The following is a 22,302-nucleotide window of genomic DNA, read 5'->3' as shown; positions in this document are numbered from 1 at the left end:
TGATTTGTTAATTCCATGAGATTGTCAAAAACATCCACAGTACAGATACAGTAAGGATCTTATTTCCTTCTTTCCTTTACAACCAGTTTCAGCTTCTCTCTAGCTCCATCTGAACTGATTATTCCCTGCACCGGAAGTCATTTATCCTGAAAATCCCGCCCCTCTTTTCTTTGGATTCCTCTGGTATCCTCTTTTTTTTTTTTTTTTTTCTTCAAACTTCCTTCCTTTTGGCTTCAGTGGTTCATAGCTTCCTCAGGAAGGGAATTATGAATGGTAAATTTCAACCATAACAGATCTCAAAAGGATTTCATCTTGGGCACACACTTTTATTGGTAATTTTGCGCACACACTTTTATTGGTAATTTTGCACAAACACTCAATTCTAGCTTCTAGTGCAGCTGCTGATAAATCTAAAGCCAATTTGATTCCTACCTTTGTTTAGAGCAGGTTTTGCCCTCTTCCTTGGTATCCTAAAATTTCAATCCAAGTGCACTTTGACCCTTGGCACCACAAGAAAAAAAGAAAGAAAACTAAAAAGCTCTAAAGAACCTACCTCTAATTTATCTAGTCAGGATGGGCACTAACTACACAAGCTACAACATGCCTCATTATTCCATTCCCAAGAGCCAGCTTCTTCATTCACCCTCTACACATGGGATATAAACATGCATTAGACACAAGACTACACCTAATGGCTGTTTGGCTAAGCGCTTATTAGGTTTGTGTCTGTGCTTTGTATTTAATCTTTTAAAAGCAATACTTAAAATATTTTAATCTGATTTTAATCTGTACTGAATATTATTCGTATTGTTTTAAAACAACACAAACCAGCATTCAGTCTAGGACTTGTATCAGCTCACAAGATTAATCTTTCAAAACAACAGCCCAAAAGGGTATTTACTAATGTAGATGCTGAGTTAGCTAACAAAGCCTCAAATAATATTCTTTTAGAGCTACTAAGAAAGGGGAAGGAAGAGGCTAAATATAAGGAGGGGGGGGGGAGAGGCAAGAAATATCCTGTTGAAAGAGAATGGAAGAGAGCATAAGCAAAGATCCTGCTATGAAATATCATTGTTAGTTTGCTTATAGATGCCATGAGGCTGAGGAGTATGGTACGTGCTCGTGTTCCATGTGCTCAGAGCAGCTGTCTAGCGTGTCCAAGGCCCTGGGTTCAATCCCTACCGAAAGAAGAAAAAGGAAGGAAGGAAGGCAGGGAGGCCATAGGTAATAATAATGGTTCCCCATTATTTGAAGTAGCTTTACTGTCCATGGTTTCAGTTACCCACATGTAGCATGTTAAATGGATTATTCCTGACATTAAAAAAAATTACAAGTTTTGAGTTATATACCATTCTTAGTTCCATGATGAAATCTTATATTATCTTGGTTGTGAAACATCCTTTTGTCCACTATGTTCACACCATGTATGCTGTTTGGTCAAACTGCTCCAGTGGCACACTGCTAGTGTTCCAGGAATCCAGTAATGTTGGCAACTCCAGCATGCCGAAGACATAACATAGTTCTTTTACTCATTACAAGGTGAGTGTACTTCAGTCAATTATTTTGAGAGAAACTACATCTGTAAAACTTTAATTACAGTATACTGGTACAACTGTTCTATTATTCCTTACTGTTCTTCTTGCTACGCTAATCTATAAATTAAACTAATCCATGTTATCATGGATTCAGGGATCCACTAGAGGTTTTAGAACATTATCCTTTGCAGATAACAAGATTCCTGTATACATTTATTCCAAGAAGTTATTTCAAATGAGCTTTCTCTTTTCTTCCTTATAAAGGGTTGAAAGCTCAACTGTCTGTACACGGCACACCGGGACAGGAGTAGATGTGGTACAAGGCCACCATAGCAATCCCTAGTCAGACTCCTGCAGGTCTTTTCACCAACTAAAAGGAGTCTCTGCTGTCCCGGTTTCCCATCTCTTCAAAGCCCGAAGAGGAACTTTTCTATTATTATTTGGACATGGAACTATGCACTTTGAATTTAAAACTAAGTGACAACAAAATAAAAGAGAGACAAGACACATTATATTGAAAAGCTGTACATTTTCTGCATCAACTTTAGATTATGTACTATGTAGCTCAGTGAAGGTTATATAACTGTAGTTGGGTGCTGGTAGCTCATGCTACTCAGATCCTAGCTACTCATGAGCCTGAGATCTGGGGATAGCTGTTCAAAGCCAGCCCAGGCAGCAAAATCTGGGAGACTCTTACCTCCAATTAATCACCAGAAAACCAGAAGTGGTGCTATGCTCAAAGTGGTAGAGTGCCGGCCTTGAGCAAAAGAGCTCAGGCACAGTGCCCAGGCCGCCCTGAGTTCAAGCCCCATGGCTGACCAAAAAAAATTTAATTGTATCCTGGAAGAGAGTTGGCAGTTAACCTAAAAGAAAAAATTTCAAACACACCCAAAAAGTGCAGAATTTAAAAAAAAAGACTGTATCCTGTCAATGAATTTTATTACAATAATTAACTTTAAAGATCCTAAAGGTTCAGTTAAATCCCCATCAGAATTCCAGTAAGGTTTATTACAGAAACAGAAAAGGGCATCGTATTGCATATGCATATGTAGTATCTCACAATCCTGAGAAAGGAACAAACATGGAAGACCCACACTTTTTCATTGCAGTAATCAAAAAAGTATACTGCCTGCCTATGATCTCACCAGTCCTGTCCTCCTGAGACAGGAGGACTGAGAGTTCTAGGCCAGCCTGGCTACAAAGAGCCAAAGAAAAAACTCAAAATCAAAAAACTCAAAAATCTCAAAGAGCCAAAGAAAAAAACACAGACATATACAACAGATAGTTCAGAAATATACCTTATATATGGCCAGCTAGTTTTTGACACAGTAGTCAACACCTTACAATCAGGAAAAATAAGAGGAGGGAAGGCAGAGGAGGAAGACAGAATAAAATGGCATACTGTTCAGTCTTTTGTTTTTTGGGAGTGTGGGGGAGTAATGCTCCTGGGGCTTGAAGGCAGGGCCTGGGCACTGTCCTTGCCCTTTTTTGCTCAAGGCTAGAGTTCTACCACTTGAGCTACGGCTCTACTTATAAGCAATTGAATCTTAGGTAATAAGAATCTTACAGGGCTGGAAATATGGCCTAGTGGCAAGAGTGCTTGCCTCGTATACGTGAGGCCCTGGGTTCGATTCCTCAGCACCACATATACAGAAAATGGCCAGAAGTGGCGCTGTGGCTCAAGTGGCAGAGTGCTAGCCTTGAGCAAAAAAGAAGCCAGGGACAGTGCTCAGGCCCTGAGTTCACGGCCTAGGACAGGCCAAAAAAAAAAAGAATCTTACAGACTTTTCTGCCCATGCTGGCTTCAAACTGTGATCCTCAGATTGCAGCCTCTGCAGTAGCTAGTGGCTCCTGTGAGCCATTGGTGCCCTGTATACTGTTTTGTTTTAAAGAGATGGCTATACAGTAAGACCCTGTTTCAAACAAAACCAACAAAAAAGGTACTAACGACTTAAGCTTATAATCCTTGCTACTCAGGATGCTGAGATCTGGAGGATAGAAGTTTGAAGCCAGTCAGTGCAAAAGTCTATCTCGATCTCAGGTAGTAAGCATAGCATCAGCCAAGCAAGCCGAGTAAGCATGAGGCTAAGAGTGCAAATCCTGATACGAGGAGAGGAAAAAACAAACAAACTAGAAATCCTGCTATAGGTAAATGGACAGCCCTGGAGGAGTTATACAAACAAGACACATAGGTTAAACAAATACAGCAGGCTCTCACTAATATGGGCTATCTAAAATAATCAAATTCATATAAAGCAGAGTGTGGTTGCCAGAGAGGTGAAGAAGAAAAAGGGAGCTATACAAGATATCTATACAAGATAAATAAGTTCTAGACATTTGTTGTACAACCATGAGCCTGTGGTAAATGATAATGTATTATGCTACTTACCACAATAAAAAAAACTTTTAACAGGAAAAAAAAGTCTGTGGATTTAGAATTCTTATTTGCAGTTGACATAACTTAAGCTATCTGGACATAAATTATATAAACCAGTATTATGTTAAAATAATGGAAAACGTTGACTATCACTTTGCCAACAACATAAAAAGCTTCTCTAATTTATATGTTGAGAACTATAAGCACCTTCAGCTCTGGTGTTATTTGTTCTATCACATGCCTTCTACACAATTCTGTTAAATGTTTACCAGTAAGTATAACCATAAAGAACTTCAACAAACCAATTAACATGTGTTATATACTCTCCAAGAACCACCAGAGTCACAACGTAAACATGAAAACAAAGAAATGTCTCAGCAAAGCAAAATTTACTCCTACAGATGGGGGGGGGGGGCGAAATCAACCAAAAGTCTGGCAAGCAAGCACCCAGAGCAGGCAGGCTGATCCCTATTTATCTCTAACACAGCAGGCCCTGCCCCTCAGCTCAGATTGGATGAGCTCAGGTTCTCATCATGATTTGCTAGTTTGCAGAGGGTAAGATATATTTATATAGAGTGACCATTAAAAGACTTTGAAATAAGATTAACAGTACATATACAGCAATCTCAAAACATACCCACTTCCTTTTCTATTTCTTTTTTCTTGCCAGTCCTGGGGCTTGAACTCAGGGCCTGAGCACTGTCCCTGGCTTCTTCCCGCTCAAGGCTAGCACTCTGCCACTTGAGCCAGAGCGCCACTTCTGGCCTTTTCTGTATATGTGGTTGCTGAAGAATTGAACCCAGGGCTTCATGTATGATGAGAGGCAAGCACTCTTGCCACTAGGCCATATTCCCAGCCCTCCGTTTGCTATTTCTTGAACAATCTGAAGTGTGTCTTAATTACATCTAGAGACAACCAGTTAAGACAAAATGTTACTTTTCAAAAACCCTTCCTTGGCCAGGCGCTGGTGGCTTATGCCTGTAATCCTCAAAATTTAGGAGGCTGAGATCTGAGGATTATGGTTCAAAACCAGCCCAGGCAGAAAAGAGCCCAAGAGACTCTTATCTCCAAATAACCACCAGAACTCTGGTAGCTCCAAGTGGTAGAGCCTAGAGCAAAAGAGCTCCAGAACAGTGACTAGGCCCCGAGTTCCAGCTCCGTGAAGAACAACAAGAAAAATTCCTTCCTTACCCCAAAGCAGTTCTTTTTCTTTTATCACTTGCTGATATTGTCTTAGAATAATCAACAAGGGAAAAGCCATTAGACTAAAGCAGGAACTTTTTTTTAAATCTAATTTTACTGTCAAGGTGATGTACAAAGAGGTTATAGTTATGTAACATACATAGGGTAGTGAGTACATTTCTTATCAAACTTGTTACCCTCTCCCTCATTTTTCTCCCCCTACCCCCAGCCACAAACAGGAACTTTTATTTTAAGCAGCCCATTTTGATAAAAAAAAAAAAGTAGGTTTTCTCACAAAGGGAGCACCTTCAACTTCTGAACCAGTTACATCCAGATGCCAACTTTAAATGTTAATTTAGGGTACAGTTAAAAAGGATTTTTTAAAATCTGCTGCACACTGTTTATATTAGAGAAATATTAGAAATGCATGTCAAGTTATAATATAATAAAATGCAGACTAGAGCTGGGTGTTAGTGGCTCATGCCTGTAATCCAAGCTACTCAGGAAGCTGAGATCTGAGGACCGAGGTTCAGAGCCAGCTCAGGCAGGAAATTCCCGTGAGACTCTTATCTCCAATAAACTACTCAGAAAAGGCCAGAAGTGGAGTTGTGGCTCAAGTGGTAGAGTGCTAGCCTTGTGCAAAAAGAAGCTCAGGGACAGTGCCCAGGCCAAGTTGAATAATGATAATAATAATAATAATAATGATGATAATAATGAGTTTGACCTGGAAAGTGATTCAATATAAATCAAAGAAAATGGATTGCTCTACTTTTAAGGATAATGATGTACAGAAAGCTGGTAAGAGAAAACAGCACCTGGAATGGTGGTTCACACCTATAATCCCAGCACGAAGGAGGCTGAGGCAGGAGCATCATGAGTTCTAAGGCCAGCCTGGGCTATACAAGGAACCTGTCTTAAAGAGGGGAGAAATATGGGGCTGGGGATATGGCCTAGTGGCAAGAGTGCTTGCCTCGTATACATATGAGGCCCTGGGTTCAATTCCCCAGCACCACGTATACAGAAAATGGCCAGAAGTGACGCTGTGGCTCAAGTAACAGAGTGCTAGCCTTGAGCAAGAAGAAGCCAGGGACGGTGCTCAGGCCCTGAGCCCAAGCCCCAGGACTGGCAAAAAAAAAGACTGGAAGAGCTCACTGGTCCTTTTGGCAATATAAAAGGACTAACAGAGAAAGGACCTGGGTCATGCATGGGCTGAAGAGAAAGGGAGGTTTGTCTTAAAGACATAAGGGTTAAGACTTGATACCAAATGCTAGCGGAATCTGGAAGTGTAAATTAGAAACTGACAGGACTCCACAGAGACAGAGGCGTAGCTCCCGGTAATCCCAATCCAGAAAATTAGGGTAAGAGTCTGTATTACTAGTGTCCTGAAGCTCTGGAAACAAATGAAAATTGGTCTCTGGAGCATAACATTAGCTTAGGCCTTGAATTAATCTAGGAGCATCCATATGAATAAAATGCCTGACATACAATGTTTTAAGAACTGACAAAAAAAATTAAATGAATGAAAACCAGCAGAATTGAGAACAGGGAGGATTCAGAGACTCTAGCTGCTATTCTTACCATGTTCCAAGACACCAAATACAAGATTGAGAATTATAGCTGAGATCCAGAAAATATAAAACCCAATTTTAAATTATAGAATTCAAAACCACAATAACAGAAAACAAAGTCAACTGATAGATTGCTAGATTAGATATAGCTGGAGAAATTGTCAGTAAGTGGAAAGATGAGCCAGATGAAAATCATTAAATGAGGGAAAGATACAGAGGATAGAGTGACAATGCCTTAAGACTTTTTTCAAGTACTACAGAAAAGAAAAACTGGGCAAAATCATTATTAGTTATTTTAACATTTAAAGACTGGAAACTCTCTAATAAAACTGACATAAGAAATCGAAGTACAGATTCAATGAGTTCCAAATGCAGAATAAATTTTAAACACTCATTTAACAGCAGGTACTGGTGGCTCACACCTGTAATCTTAGCTACTCATGGAGCTGAGAGCTGCAGATCATGGTTTAAAAAGTCTGTCAGCAAGAGCAGGAAAATCCCTGAGACTTTCATCTCCAATAAAGCACCAAAAGCTGAAAGGGAGGCTGGGAATGTGGCTTAGCAGTAGAATGTTTGCCTAGCATGTGTGAAGCCTTGGGTTCGATTCCTCAGCACCACAATAAACAGAAAAGGCCAGAAGTGGCACTGTGGCTCAAGTGGTAGAGTGCTAGCAATGAGCAAAAGAAGCCAGGGATAGTGCTCAGGCCCTGAGTTCAAGCCCCAGGACTGGCAAAAAAAAACAAACAAAAATGCTGAAAGTGGAGGGCTGAAAATGTGGTTTCGTGGTAGAGTGCTGCCATGCATGTATGAAACCCTGGGTTCCATTCCTCAGTACCACATATACATAAAAAGCCAGGAGTGGCGCTGTAGCTCAAGTGGTAGAGTGCTAGCCTTGAGCAAAAGAAGCCAGGGACAGTGCCCAGGCCCTGAGTTTAAAAAAAAAAACAAAAAAACAAAAGTGGACCTCTGGCTAGCTTTCAGCAAAAGTAAAATTTTGAAAAGCTCAAGGATAATGCTTAGGCCCGGAGTTCAAGCCTCAGGCCTGGCACACACACACACACAAAAAAATTCACACTTAAGTGCATAATAAAATTGTTGAAAACCAGATTCAACAAGAAAAGCTCAAAAGTAATCAGAAAAAAATGGACTCATTACATCTTCAGTGGAGTAACAACTATAGTGACACTAACTCCAATGTTATTTGCAACATTCAGTATCAGGAATGGGATATGATCTCTAAAACTATGAAAGAAACTACTATCAGTGGGCCTATCACATACAACATTTAAAAAAAGTTGAGCTGGGTATGCTGTTGGTTCACACTTGCAATCCTAGCTACTCAGGAGGCTGAGATCTGACAATTGGGGTTCAAAACCAGACTGGGCAGCCACGTCCCTGTGAGACTCCCATCTCCAATTAACAACTCAAAAACTGGAAGTGGAGCTGTAGCTCAAAGTAGTAGAGTGCTATGCCTATGCCTTGACCAAAAGAGGTGAGGGACAGTGCTCAGACCCTGAGTTCAAGTCCCATGACTAACAACAACAAAAAAAATTGACACTGAGTACAGCGGTGGTGCATGTCTGTAATCTTAACATGGAAGCAGAGGCAGGATGATTCCAACTTCAAAGCCTGCAAAAACCTCGTGAATAGCTAGGTGCCAGTGGCTTATGCTTGTAATCCTAGCTGTTCACGAGGCTGAGATCCAAAGATCACAGTTCAAAACTAGCCGGGGCAGGAATGTCTTTGAGACTCTAATATCCAATTAACTACTAAATAACAAAAACAAAACAAAAAAAGCCCAAAGTGGTGCTATGGCTCAGGTAACAGACTGCTAGCCTTGAGCAAAAAAGACTGGGGGCAGCACCCAGGTCCTAAATTCAAGCTCCAGGACGGACACACACGGACACACACGGACACACACACACACACACACACACACACACACACACACGAATGAATAAACTCATTTTCTATTTAGACCATAAACCTCAAATATATTAGTTGTATTAAGTATAAATGGATTAAATATTCCAATTAAAAGATGTTTTACTAAACTAAAACACACATCCAGTATATATGGGTGACAAACTAAGTAAAATGTTGCTAGAAATAAAGAAAGTGTAACATTTCACAAAGATACAGCAAATTCAAAAATTATTAACTACAAAGAGAAAAAAATATCAGAAATCACAGTGGTATGTGTTTGTGTGTGCACGCATGTATTTCCACATAGATGTGCCTGTACTGGACCTTTCACCTGTCAGGGCCTTAAGCTCTCATGCAGCTTTTTCTACTCATAGTTGGCACTCTGCCACTAACTAGAACACACCTCTACTTTTGGTATTTTACTGGGTCATCAGAGATAGAGTCTGCATGGGCAGGCTTCAAACTGCAATTCTCAGATCTGAGACTCCTGATCCTCTTAATACTAAGAGAAAAATAATACTTAAAAAAAAACATTAAGGCTAAATATCTAATTAACATGGAAACAAAATCGGAACATACATAAGAATGTCAGAAACCAATGCTGAATACACATTTCTTTTACACACAATGAACACTATGAACAGAACCATACTGCATGTTTTGAATTTCTAGTGGGAGAGTTCAACAGCGGATCACATGGATAGATAGATGTAGATACAGATATGTATGATGTCAAGGGTTAGGATGAAGGAGGGAGAAATAAAGGAAGAGCAAAAGGAAACAAGGGAAGGGGAAGCAAGTAAAACACTACTAAAGGCAACCAACTTAAAAGGAATTAAATAAATCTAGAAGGTGTGGAATCTTATTACCTGACCAAATACAGACAGATATCAATAGAAGAGAGAATATATAAGAATGTAAGAGAGAAATTCACAGATTCATGCACAGAAGTACTTGATTTCAATAAAAGAGTCAAGCAGAAGGGAAAAAGACAACCTTTGATAACAGAGGAGACTGGATATCAATATAGAAAAAACAGCGCATTTTTCAAAAGACATCAGTAAATAGAGTAAGAGGTTAGGAATGTGGTTCTGAGGAGAGCATGTGCATAGCATGCTAGGGGCACTGGGGTCCGTCCTCAGTGCCCAAGAAAACAAATAGCCAAAGCAGTGCAAAGGCAATCCACACACAGAGCATTATCTTAATAACCTCAATCAAACTGGAAAGAACTCAAATATCAATGGGAAGAACAGGTTGTAATTTATTCTCAAATACAGCAATGGAAACAAATTGCAGCTATATTCAACACCAACAGGGCTGGGAATATGGCCTAGTGGCAAGAGTGCTTGCCTCATATACATGAAGCCCTAGGTTCGATTCCCCAGCACCACATATATAGAAAATGATGGCCACAACTGGCGCTGTGGCTCAAGTGGCAGAGTGCTAGCCTTGAGCAAAAAGAAGCCAGGGACAGTGCTCAGGCCCTGAGTCCAAGGCCCAGGACTGGCAAAAAAAAATTCAACACAAACAACTCTCAAAAACATGTTCGGGCTGGACACTGGTAGCTCACGCCAGTAATCCTAGCTACTCAAAAAGTTGACAATTAAGGAGCAGAGTTTGAAGCCAGCCCAGGCAGGAAAGTCCATGAGACTCTTATTTGCAATTAACTACAAAAAAGCCAAAGGTGGAGGTATGGCTCAAGTAGTAGAACACTAGTCCAGAGGTTCTAGGCCCCAAGTGCAGACCCCAGGACCAGGGACTTATTGAAGCAGAGCAAATACTAAAGAATGCATACTGAATGACCTCATTTGCAAGATTTAAAAAACAAAACAGGAAAGTGAGGAAATCTGGTTGGCAAAACTATAAAGGCAAGGAGTAATTCCTTTAAGTCAAGCCAATAGATACTTGTGGAGAAGAGAAAGGAGACACTGGCCGTGTTCTGTTTCTTGACCTTGATGGTGGTTGTACAAGAGTTTGGTTTATGAAAAAAGAGTATGCTATTTTCTTCTGTTAATTTAAATTGTAAAAGGCTTGCCAGATGTTGATGGCTCATGACTATAATCCTAGCTACTCAGGAGGCTGAGATCGGAGGATCACAGTTCAAAGTCAGACCAGACATAAATAAAGTCCAGCTATCTCCAATTAACCAGCAAAAAGCCAAAGTAGAGATATGGCTCCAGTTGTACAACTCTGATATTGAGCAAAGCCAAGTCCTGGCCCAAACAACAATAACAAAAAAAAAAAAACAACCCTACAGACAGGGTGCTGTCCCTGAGCTCTTCAGCTCAAGGCTAGCACTCTACCATTTGAGCCACAGCACCACTTCCAGCTTTCTGTTGGTTAACTGGAGATAAGAGTCTCATGGATTTTCCTGCCTGGGCTGACTTTGAACCACGATCCTCAGATCTCAGCCTCCTGAGTAGCTAGGATGACAAGTGTGAGCCACCAGCCCCCATCAAGGATGGACTCAAAGCACCAATGGATGAGCACGCACATTGTGCAAAAAGGCATAAGGGGCTGGGGATATGGCCTAGTGGCAAGAGTGCCTGCCCCGTATACATGAGGCCCTGGGTTCGATTCCCCAGTACCACATATACAGAAAACGGCCAGAAGTGGCGCTGTGGTGGCTCAAGTGGCAGACTGCTAGCCTTGAGCAAAAAGGAAGCCAGGGACAGTGCTCAGGCCCTGAGTCCAAGGCCCAGGACTGGCCAAAAAAAAAAAAAAAAAAAAAGCTGCTATGTCTTTTTTAAAAAGTAGAATATGTAAAATGGCAAAGTCTCTGCAGTTACATCCTACATTGTTAGGTTTGATACACACTGGTTCACAATAATCTACACAAAACCACCTCCTTCTAAAGAAAAAATATTCATATTAGGCTTTATATGTATGTGCATTGCACGCGCACCCCGGTACTGAAACTTTTAACTTGTTTTTCCTCCATTTCCCAATCTCCCTTGGCATTTCCCATTCAAGGGTAGCACTCTACCACTTGAGCCACAGCTTTACTTTCAGCTTCTGTTGAGTAGTTTACTGGAGATAGAGAGTCTTGTAGACTTTCCTGCCTGGGCCGACTCCAAACCATGATCCTCAGGTCTCAGCCTCCTGAGTAGCTAGGATTACAGGCGTGAGCCACCAGTGCCTGGCTTTTCAAAAAAAATTTTTTAATAGTAATGCAGCCAACAGTAAGGAGGCAAACAATGAATATTAGAAAACACCATGACACAGGAAGGAAAAAGCAATGGACTTACAATAGCCCTTGCCAATCCCTGTGACCTTCAATCCTTGGTCTCGGCTGACTCCCTTTTCAGGTGAGGATAAGAGTGTCTACTTTACCAGACTGTTGCTACAGTTTTGTTGCGTTCCATTTTTCCTCTACTTGCCTATTAAGAGAGTCACTTGGGGAGCCTCTGAAACTTGGCATCACAGGTGAGGGCACTTTGTTAAGAGTACTTTTTTGTGTTTACTGCTCCGATTTTAGTGTCTAGCACAGATAAGTCTAGGTGAATGAACAAATAAAAAGCCAGCGAGTTTTCTAACCTTTTCATTAAAAAATAATTAGTTATGTCTAAATGACTTCATTTACAAAAAGAAATCAGCTAGAAGTATATAGCTCATTGGTAGAGGGTTTCTTTACCACTAATGTGTATAGCTCAGGGCTCAATCTCTAGCACAGCAAAATAAATAATTAAAACAAAATCCCTGGGGCTGGGAATATGGCCTAGTGGTAAAGTGCTCGCCTCATGTACATGAAGCCCTGGGTTCGATTCCTCAGCCACACATATAGAAAAGTCCAGAAGTGGCGCTGTGGCTCAAGTGACAGAGTGTTAGCCTTGGGCAAAAAGAAGCCAGGGACAGTGCTCAGGCCCTGAGTTCAAGCCCCAGGACTGGCAAAAAACCAAAACTATCAAAAAAAAAATCCCATGGCAGAAGTAATTGACCTGTACTAGATACAAATAACTGGAGCCTATTCCTACCTCAATGCAGCTCCACCGTCCGCTTTCCACCTTACGCCATAAACCAAGGTACAGTATACCAAATTCAATTATGTTTCAGAGTAATCTAGTTTATCTCACTAAAGAACATTCACAAAAATTGAATTACTGGCAATTTAGAATTCCCTCTCAACTGGTCCCTCCACAGCAACTGCAATCACTGTACAAATGTACCTGTAACTTTTGTTACTTAGAAAAAGAGTACCTTTTCCCCCATAGGTCCTTTGAAGACAATTCAAAATAGTACCAGCTTCAAAAGGCAGTACCTGCTTTTTGTGTTTGTGTTTGTGTGCTGGTCCTGGAGCTTGAACAGGGCCTGGATGCTGTCCCTGGGCCCTTCTGCTCAAAACTAGTGCTCTACAGCTAATCAAGAAACACCCTCAGGGGCTGGGAATATGGCCTAGTGGCAAGAGTGCTTGCCTCCTACACATGAAGCCCTGGGTTCGATTCCTCAGCACCACATATATCAAAAGCACCACATATATCAGAAGTGGCGCTATGGCTCAAGTGGCAGAGTGCAGGCCTTGAGCAAAAAGAAGCCAGGAACAGTGCTCAGGCCCTGAGTTCAAGCTCCAGGACTGGCAAAAAAAAAAAAAAAAAAGTCCTCTTCTCACCCAAAAAAATGCCACCTACCTTTCCTCACCAACCAGTCAGTGACATAGGATCCCTTATAATTGATTCAGCTGGAGCAGAGAACTTTCCAGAATTGGAGAGGGTTTTCCAGTTTTCTTTAAGTAGTCTGTAAGCTTGAACAACTGCCCTTGTCCCTCTCCAAATAAACGCTTTGTGTGCAAAAGAGGGAGTGGGGGGGAGATAGTACTCTACTACTTGAGCCACAACTACACTTTTGGTGGTTAACTGGAGGTACAATCTCTGAGATTTGTCTGCCTGGGCTGGCTTTGAACCATGATCCTCAGATCTCAGTCTGAGTAGCTAGGATTACAAGTATGAGTTATGGGCACCAGGTAGTGTGTCTTGTGTTTTTGGTTTTATTTTTAAATATAGTATGTGCTACTTTAAAAAATTCTGTACATGGACTGGGGATATGGCCTAGTGGCAAGAGTGCTTGCCTCCTATACATGAGGCCCTGGGTTCAATTCCCCAGCACCACATATACAGAAAATGGCCAGAAGCGGCGCTGTGGCTCAAGTGGTAGAGTGCTAGCCTTGAGCAAAAAGAAGCCAGGGACAGTGCTCAGGCCCTGAGTCCAGGCCCCAGGACTGGCCAAAAAAAAAAAAATTCTGTACATATCTAGAAGGATGTACACCATGAAAATGTTTACAATGACATTTCCCTAGATGATATGTCTTTGGCCTAACTTTCATTTGTATTTTTAAAATTTCATACCATGACTATGCAGGACTATGCAGACCTACAGACGTTTTCTGTTATTCTAAAAAGGAAAGTGCAAGCTAGGTACCAGGGCACACACTTGTAATCTCAGCACTCAGGAGATTGAAACAAGAAGATCACAAGTTTAAAGTCAGCCTGAGCTACTCTGTGAGTATAGTTTGTTTTGAGATAGAATATCAGAAAAACAAAAATGAGAAAGCTTGAGAATTCAGTGAATAACAGACTACCTTGAAAAATTACATATCGCTTTTCCATAAATATCAGATAAGTAAAAAATTTAATTTTTGTATTTAGAAAAAAATAGAGAACCAAGCTGGAAGCATATATAAAAGTGGAGCACTTGCCTTGCAAGTATGAGGCTCTAAGTTCAAACCCAATTACCACAAAAAATGCTAAAAACAAAAACCTCATATATTACTGCCAAGTATTCAAAAGCTTAATAGCTTTACAAATAGCTAGCTGGGCACCAGTGGCTCACCCTAATAATCCTAGCTACTCAGGAAGAGCTGAGAATCCCGGTTCCAAACCAGCCCAAACAGGAAAAGTCCATAAGACTCATTAACCAGCAAAAGCTCTAAGTAGAGGTATGGCTCAAGAGGAGAGTGCCAGACGTAAGTGAAAAAGCTAAAGAATAGGGCCTGGGTCCAGAGTTCAAGCCCCCATTGTGGCATTAAAAAAAAAAAAAAATCCATGCTTACGTAGGACAAAACACTTACGTCTGACTCAAGTATTTTATCAATGTTAAATTTCTAGCTAAGATCTAAGGCTCAAGATTCAAAGCCAACCCAGACAAACAAATCCCAGAGAATCTTATCTCCAATGAGCTAGCAAAAAGCTGTAAGTAGAGGAAGTGGTCAGCTGAAGTGGAAGAATGTCAACTTTGAAAAAATAAAAGCTAAGGAATATTAAGCCCCAAGTTCAAGTGTGCGTGCGCACACACACCAAGAGAACTGTACAAACTGTACTAAGGTTGTGTAAGAAAATACCGTTTATTCTTAGGAAATTTACTAAAGTTTTCAGTGTAAAGGGAATAATGTTCATAACCTACTTTTACATCCATTAGCAAAAAAACACAATGATAGAAGACGAAATTACACAGCAACTTATTTTTAGCATAGTAATGGGGATTGAACCCAGGGCTCTGTAATACCATCTCCCAATCCATCTCCCCCAACTTTGCCATCCTGAACCTGTGAAAGCAAATCATGAATGTGGGACATGTTAATGGTGAATGTGGGTAACTGCTATCAGAACTGTTTGCACAAATTTGGCATTATTTATAAGCTTTGCTATTTCTAAATAAAGGAGATTAACTGAAAAGAGTAATGGGAAAAAATTAGCATTTTGAGAATTCACAGTGAATAACAGACTATCTTGAAAAATTACATTCACCTTTTCCATAAATATCAGATAAAAAATGTAACTTTTGCATTTAGAAAAAAATAGATAACCAAGATAGAAGCATATATAAAAGAACACTTACATTTTTTCCTTAAAAAAACACTGAAGATGGGCTGGGAATATGGCCTAGTGGCAAGAGAGCTTGTCTCGTATACATGAAGCCCTGGGTTCGATTCTTCAGCACCACATATACAGGAAATGGCCAGAAGTGGCGCTGTGGCTTAAGTGGCAGAGTGCTGGCCTTGAGCAAAAAGAAGCCAGGGACAGTGCTCAGGCCCTGAGTTCAAGCCCCAGGACTGGCAAAAATAAATAAATAAATAAATAAAACACTGAAGATGATGCTTGACCAACTACAAGCTAGGCTTTATTGGAAAACATATCACCATCTATTTCTTTGTAACAGCAATGTTATTAACACAGGAAAGACTTGAGGTCAATACTGTCTAGCAGAAATGTAATGTGAGCACATATGTGTGATTAAACATTCTAGTAGCCATGTTGACTTACAAATAAACTGGAGGATTTCACACATACTATTTAGTCAAATGTTTAAAATATTATCTTTTCAATGTATATTTAGGAGGCTGACATCTGAAGAACTCAGTTTGAAGTCAGCTCAGGCACAAAAGTCTGAGATTTTTATCTCCAATTAACCAGGAAAAAGATACAAGTGGAAGCATGACTCAAGTGGTAGAGCACCAGCCTTGAACAACAAAGCCAAGCAAGAGGAAAAGTCCTGAGTTCAAGCCTCAGTACCAGCTTTATTTATTTATTTATATAGTATATGTAATATATATATAAAGCAGATTCAAAAAACAGTCGCTTCAAAGTTAAAAGTTTTCCAACTTCTTAGATTTTAAATGTAAATTATGTGAATTAAAATTAAATCAAAGCTGGGTGCCAGTGGTTCATGCTTGAATCCTGGATACTCAGGAGGTTGAGATCTGAGAATTAAGGTTTGAAGTCTGCCTGAGCAGACTCTTATCTGAGACTCTTATCTCTATTAAACTAAAAATAAAAAATAAAAAAATAAAAAGAAAGAAAACACCACAGTGGAGCTATTTATTGCTCAAGTGGTAGAGCACTAGCCTTGAGCACAAAAGCCCTGGGACAGGGCTTAAACCATGAATTCAAGCCTTAGAACTGGCATTAAAACAAACAAACAAAAAAAAAAAACCTAAGCAAAAACAAAAACATCAGGTAGCAAGCAAAACTGCCACGTGCAGCTAGTTGTTAATAGTATGAGAAACCCCAGCTTTAGATGGGAACAGAACAAATTCCCTCTACAAAGGAGGATATAAGGGCCTTTATACAACTACAAGACAAATTAAAAAAAGAACAAAAACCTGGAACTTGGAAAGTGGCTTAGTGGTAGAGTGCTTGCCACCAAGCCCTGGGTTCGATTCCTCAGCACCACATAAACAGAAAAAAACTGGAAGCGGCACTGTGGCTCAAGAGGTAGAGTGCTAGCCTTAAGCAAAAAGAAGCCAGGCTCTGAGCCCCAAGTTCTAGGACTGGCGCAAAAAAACAAAACAAAAACCTTCAAAACTCAAGTTAATCCCACCACCAGACAGACTTTTTTCTTCTTTTTTGTCTGTTGTGGGGGTTTGAACTTGGTCTACACACTGTCCTTGCGCTTTTCATTTTCAGCTCAAGGCTAGCACTCTACCACTTGAGCCACAGTGCCAATTCTGTTTTTCTGGTGGTAAATTGGAGAGAAGAGTGACATGGACTTTGTGCTTGGACTGGCTTTGAACCTCAATTCTCAGATCTCAGTTTCCTGAGTAGCTCAGATTACAAGTGTGAGCCACTGGCACCTGGCCCCAAAAGACTTTTAAACAGAGGACAGAAGCATTGCCAAGGTATTTCCCCCAGGTACAGTTAGACCCCTCCCCCATCACCTTTCAGAAATACCAACCAACACAAGGACTTGTCCCACTTTGCCTCAGTTGCCATACTTAATTTGGGTTTCCTGATATTGGCAAACAAATGGCTCCCTTACTTTCAGATGTGGCAGAATAAATTCAAGCTCTGGCTCAGAATACACTATGGAGGTGAAGGATTTCTGCACCCAGTTCTTGTGATTGCAAAATGGGAGAAAGCACATATGAGAACTTGCCTTGGAGTGAAGAACGGAAGTGACTGAGTAGAGAGGTGGGGTTTTCTTTTTAAACAGGTGTAAGAGATTAATTCAGTCAACACCAAACAACACTAAAGATCCTCCAATCAATAATTCTGTGCCAAGCAGCTTGACAGGGATTTGGCCAGAATCCCTTTGGCTAATCTCAATAAGGGCCTTCCCAAAGATGTCCTGATTTAGGCCATTCTCATCTAAATTAAGGCTTAAGCAATCCCTTGCCTGACAACAAATAAGCAAAATTGAATTATATACTGTGAATTCTGTCAATTGAGAAAAGGAAAAGCCTCTTGAAAAATAACTTAGTAATACAAAAACATGCTTTCAAAGAACAGACATTACTTACCATAAAATAGGATCTTAAAAGCTGTGTGTAGAAATGTTTTAATTCTTATTTTGTTCAACAGAAGAGCGTGTGGCTATCAAATTTAATCCACAACAACTAATTGATACTGCTTTCTGTAGGCGTGTGCATTAACACATCCTTTAAAACTAATAAATCCTTTATTATGAGCAAAAGATTAAGGTCTGTCCTTTTCCAAAACCTTCTCCCCGCCCCCGCCCTCGCCCCCCCCCCCCCCCCCCCATCCCATCCTACAGACATAGCCGTTTTCCAGCGGCGTCTTATCAGGGATCACAAATACAGCCCTACCCACTGCGTGGAGCCTGAAATAATCTAAGTCTAAAAGCCCGCGTATATAAACATTAACTACTTCCACTGAAAATTTAACCCTTCCACCACCCCCACTCTCAAGATGAATACAAAGATTTTTAAGGAATTTCACCAGAGAGGTGTTTTTCTTTTTTAATTCTTTCCCCCCTCATCAGGTTTATTTTACCAGTGGAAACATTTATCCATTTTGTAGAAATGAACACCATCCTAAACCGGGTTTTATTATTTTTTTTCATGGTAAAGTTCTCAGGCAAATGCTATTTAATCAAATCCAGACTCTGGTCTCCCTGAAAATTGGCTCAACACGCAGGCCGGCAGAGATTTTTAAATATAGCGAATCGACGCAAGAAATAAACTACCCCAGAAACACACATTCCTGGCCGACAATCCAAACACTATTTCGAGACGGCAGGCTTAAAAAATAAAATAAAAAAGTCCCAGGTCTCCCGGGGCCCCCACCCGGAGGGCGAATTGCGGTGCCGACCCGGATCCCGCGCCCGATGCCCGGGCCACCCAAGCCTTTCCCAGCCGCCTGAACTCCCGCCAACCGCCCGGGCGCCGGGCCACCTCGCCACCCCGCGGCACAAAGATGTTTACCGGGGGGCCACCGCCGCAGAGATCCGGACGCCGAGAAAGTACGGCAGAGAAGGCACTTCTTACAACGGATTTGGGGGGATACCTGTCCTCCGGGAGCCCCCCTGCCCCCCAAGAAAGGATTAGCCCCAACACCGGAGACGCCGTTGCCTGGTTCATCGGACTCGGGCCGTAGCCCAGGCGGAGGCGGGGAGGCAGGCACCCCGAGGTCGGGCTCGCGGCGGGTCGGAGCTACGGCTGCACACACACCGCCCCCACCCCCCGCCACAGCCCCGGCCCACCTGGCCCCCTTTGCCGCCGGCAGGTGGGAGCCCGGGAAGCAAGGCCTTGCCGCCGCGGGGAGGCAGCGAGAGGGTCTCGGCGGGGCCGGCCTCCGGCCCCCCAGGAGGACAGGCAGCACCCCAAACGCCCGCGGGGCCGCAGGGCGCACCGGGCAGCCTTGTCCCGGGGGAGGGCGGGGCGGGAGCCCGGGAGGCTCGGGGTCCCCGGAGGATGCGGCGGCGCCTGCGGGCGGGCTGGGGGCCGGATCGGCCGAGCCTGCCCGCCTCCCTCCCCACCCCCCGCGCCCCATCACAGCCCGCAGCCCCCGACGCCTTTCATTTGGCCTCTGCGGCGGAGGAGGCAGCCCGACCTCCAGCGCTAAGCACTGCGCCAAGCAGGGGCGGGAGGGGGAGGGCGCGCCGGCCCAGCCGCAGCGCCGGACCCCGCCGCGCCGCGCCCCCAGCCCCGCCGGCCGCAGATCCCGCGGATCACGGGCCGCGCTCCCCCGGCGGTTGGAGGAGACGGGCGCTCCGGCGTCCGCCGGGTCCTCACCTCGATGTAGCCCGCCAGCGCCGCAGCAGGCGCCGTGAGTCCGAGAAGCAGCAGGATCAGGAGTTTGCCCGTGGCCGCAGCGGCCGCGGTCCCAGTGGCCCCCATCCCTAGCCGGGTCGTTCTAATGCTGGGATCCGAAGCTCACTCCACCGCACACACACATACACTGACACCGAGACACGGCTCCCAACGCGACCCAGAAGCATCTGAAGCCCGTTCACCGCCGCCCCGGGGGTTTTACACCAACCGGAACTGACTTCACAAAACCACGCCCTCTTTCTGAGACGCCCAATGCCGACCCCTAGAACTGTCCCAAGACACCGCCCATCCATCGGCCGAGATCCAATCGGAACGCGGAAGAGCTTTCCCCGCCCGCTGGTCTGGCCGCGCGCCCCCCTCCCGGCCCGCCCCCAGCCGCCGCCGACCCCGCCCCCCGCTCTGGACCCCGCGGTCGCGGGGCGCGGGGTGCTGCGGGGTGGGCGGTGGGCCCCCGCACCGTGGGGGCGGACGCACACGCGCAGTTATCTGTCAGATTGGCGCTGGTGCCACCGCCTGCAGCCTCCAGATTCTGGCACACCCCGTCTTCCCGCCCCTGCGGGATATTTTTTCACCATCCTTTGGGTCCCGCCCTTTTGGGGGTTCAGGGGCGGGGGGGGGGGGAGGGCAGGAGAAGAAAACGGGTCTTATTAAAAAACAAGATAAATCGTTAGGCGTCTAGGACAGTTTGCTGAGGGCCGTCCCGAATCAGGAGGATTAATCAGGCAGCTTTTGGGCTCCGGAGATCCCAGAGTGGGGCGCTCCCCACCCCCAAAACTGCTTCGCCCTTTCCTCGGCCCCGAACCTGCGCTCTGGACCTCTGATCCTTAGGTTTCATCCTTACCCATCCTCCGCGGGAGCCCAGGCCAGAGAGAGCTGCTTCCCCTGGAAATCAGGGGTGTGAGACCCAGGGCTGAAAGGCCAGGCTCACTTCCTCCCGTGTTTTAGGAAACACATCCTGATTCCCCCCACCCCCTTCCATTTAAGATAACTAGCAAAGAGACCTGCTTTTCCTCTCTCTTTTTTTCTGGCTACACTGTATTTCCGCTCACTGAGAAAGCCTTCTGCTGCCCATGTCACAACTGGCACCACAGCCTGGCTATCACGAGGGCTTCCCTGGCGTTCCTTTCAGAGGCTTGTGGGCTGTGTACACCTGCAGAGACCTGGACTAGCTCCTTTGGGTTCAACTAATAAGAGAATAGGGTCTTTATCACCAGGAAACTTGACACGGACCATTCAGTGAGCCGAGCGGGAGACATTGAGATGAGCCCCAGAATTTTCCTATCATATTCTAGGCCCCACTCCTATGTGAGCAGTTCCCTGTGGTTAAACTGGCTCGGCCTCATTCTCTCAGAGACTATGGGCACCTTTCCATCGCTCAGCCTTTCCTAATGCTGTTCCATGCCTGCAGAGCCAGACTTCACTATCTACCTAGGGCAAACATTTTCGCGGCTCCTCTCCTCACGCAGATATCCTTCCATCCACTTCAGAACACTCAGAGGGCTGTTTCTCTCGGTGACACTCGCTCCCTGTTTATTATTGTTTATTATGCCACTGATCAGACTTGGGTGTGTCATGCTTCAGCACCTCTCACAGTGGAGGCCTCAGCAAATGTTTGTTCAGTGTCCTGGCTGCTAGGCCTAGTTCTGAAACTGGTTTGACTTTAGCTTTGAATTTTGACACCTCCCACCGGCAGATTTTTGTTTGTGTGTTTGTTGAACAAATGTCATGAAGTTATTAGGTTTAGATGAGGTCACAGGCTCATCATGAAATTAATGTCTTAATAAGTAGAGACAAAGACAACACCAGAGAAGTATTCTTTGTCCCTTTGCTCTCCCTTTCTTCTTGTTCTTTCACCCATTCTCTCTCCTCTATCTCTCCATTCTCTCTCCCTTCTTCTGCTCACAAGTCAGATAGTGTGCTATCACTGAGCAACCAAAGTGGCACCTTGATCTTGAACTTCCATCCTTCAGAACTTTGAGAAATGAAATCCTATTGTTCAAACCACCTGATATATAGTATTTTGTTACAGTAAATGGGGCTGGTTAACACAGTCATATAACAATAGCCAAATTTCTTCCTTGCTTAGGACTTCCTTCTGTATCAAACATGACAGTAGGGGCTGGGAATATGGCCTAGTGGCAAGAGTGCTTGCCTCATATACATGAAGCCCTGGGTTTGATTCCCCAGCACCACATATATAGAAAATGGCCAGAAGTGGTGCTGTGGCTCAAGTGGCAGAGTGCTAGCCTTGAGCAAAAAGGAAGCCAGGGACAGTGCTCAGGCCCTGAGTCCAAGCCCCAGGACTGGCCAAAACACACACACACACACACACACACACACACTCAAACGTGACAGTAGAAGCATATTTCACCAAGTTATATGAGTCAATGAATTTGCAAAAGTGAAAGGCAGTCAGGTGCCAGTGGCTCACGCCTATAATGCTACCTACTCAAGAGGCTGAGATCTGAGGATCATGGTTTGAAGCCAACCGGGTCAGGCAAGTTTGTGAGACTCTTATCTCCAATTAACCACCAGAAAACTGGAAGTGGCACTGTGGCTCAAAGTGCTAACTTTTAGCAAAAGAGCTCATAGACAGTGCCCAGGTCCACAACCAAGCTCCACAACCAACAACAACAACAAAAGAATGTTATTTTCTGCCGGACACAGGTAGCTCACACCTGTAATTCTAGCTACTCAGGCTGAGATCTGAGG

General features: G+C 43.6%; 1 protein-coding gene across 4 annotated transcripts in view; it reads right to left on the bottom strand.

Annotated features, from left to right (window-relative positions):
• Aplp2 (amyloid beta precursor like protein 2) overlaps positions 1-19,776 on the bottom strand; it is a 71,299-nt gene extending 51,523 nt beyond the window's left edge. For 2 of the 4 annotated variants that reach the window (XM_048343614.1, XM_048343615.1), the window contains exon 1: positions 19,552-19,776. In XM_048343614.1, coding sequence (XP_048199571.1) covers positions 19,552-19,656 — 105 coding nt within the window. In that variant the 5' untranslated portion in view covers positions 19,657-19,776. The remainder of the gene's footprint in view (positions 1-19,551) is intronic. The other 2 variants (XM_048343612.1, XM_048343613.1) reach the window with 1 other exon arrangement.
• Positions 19,777-22,302: the final 2,526 nt, after the last annotated feature.

This window comes from Perognathus longimembris, chromosome 3 (assembly GCF_023159225.1).
Source record: "Perognathus longimembris pacificus isolate PPM17 chromosome 3, ASM2315922v1, whole genome shotgun sequence".
NCBI lineage: Eukaryota > Metazoa > Chordata > Mammalia > Rodentia > Heteromyidae > Perognathus > Perognathus longimembris.
The sequence above is the reverse complement of the archived record's forward strand: the minus strand, read 5'-3'. Positions and strand labels throughout refer to the sequence as shown.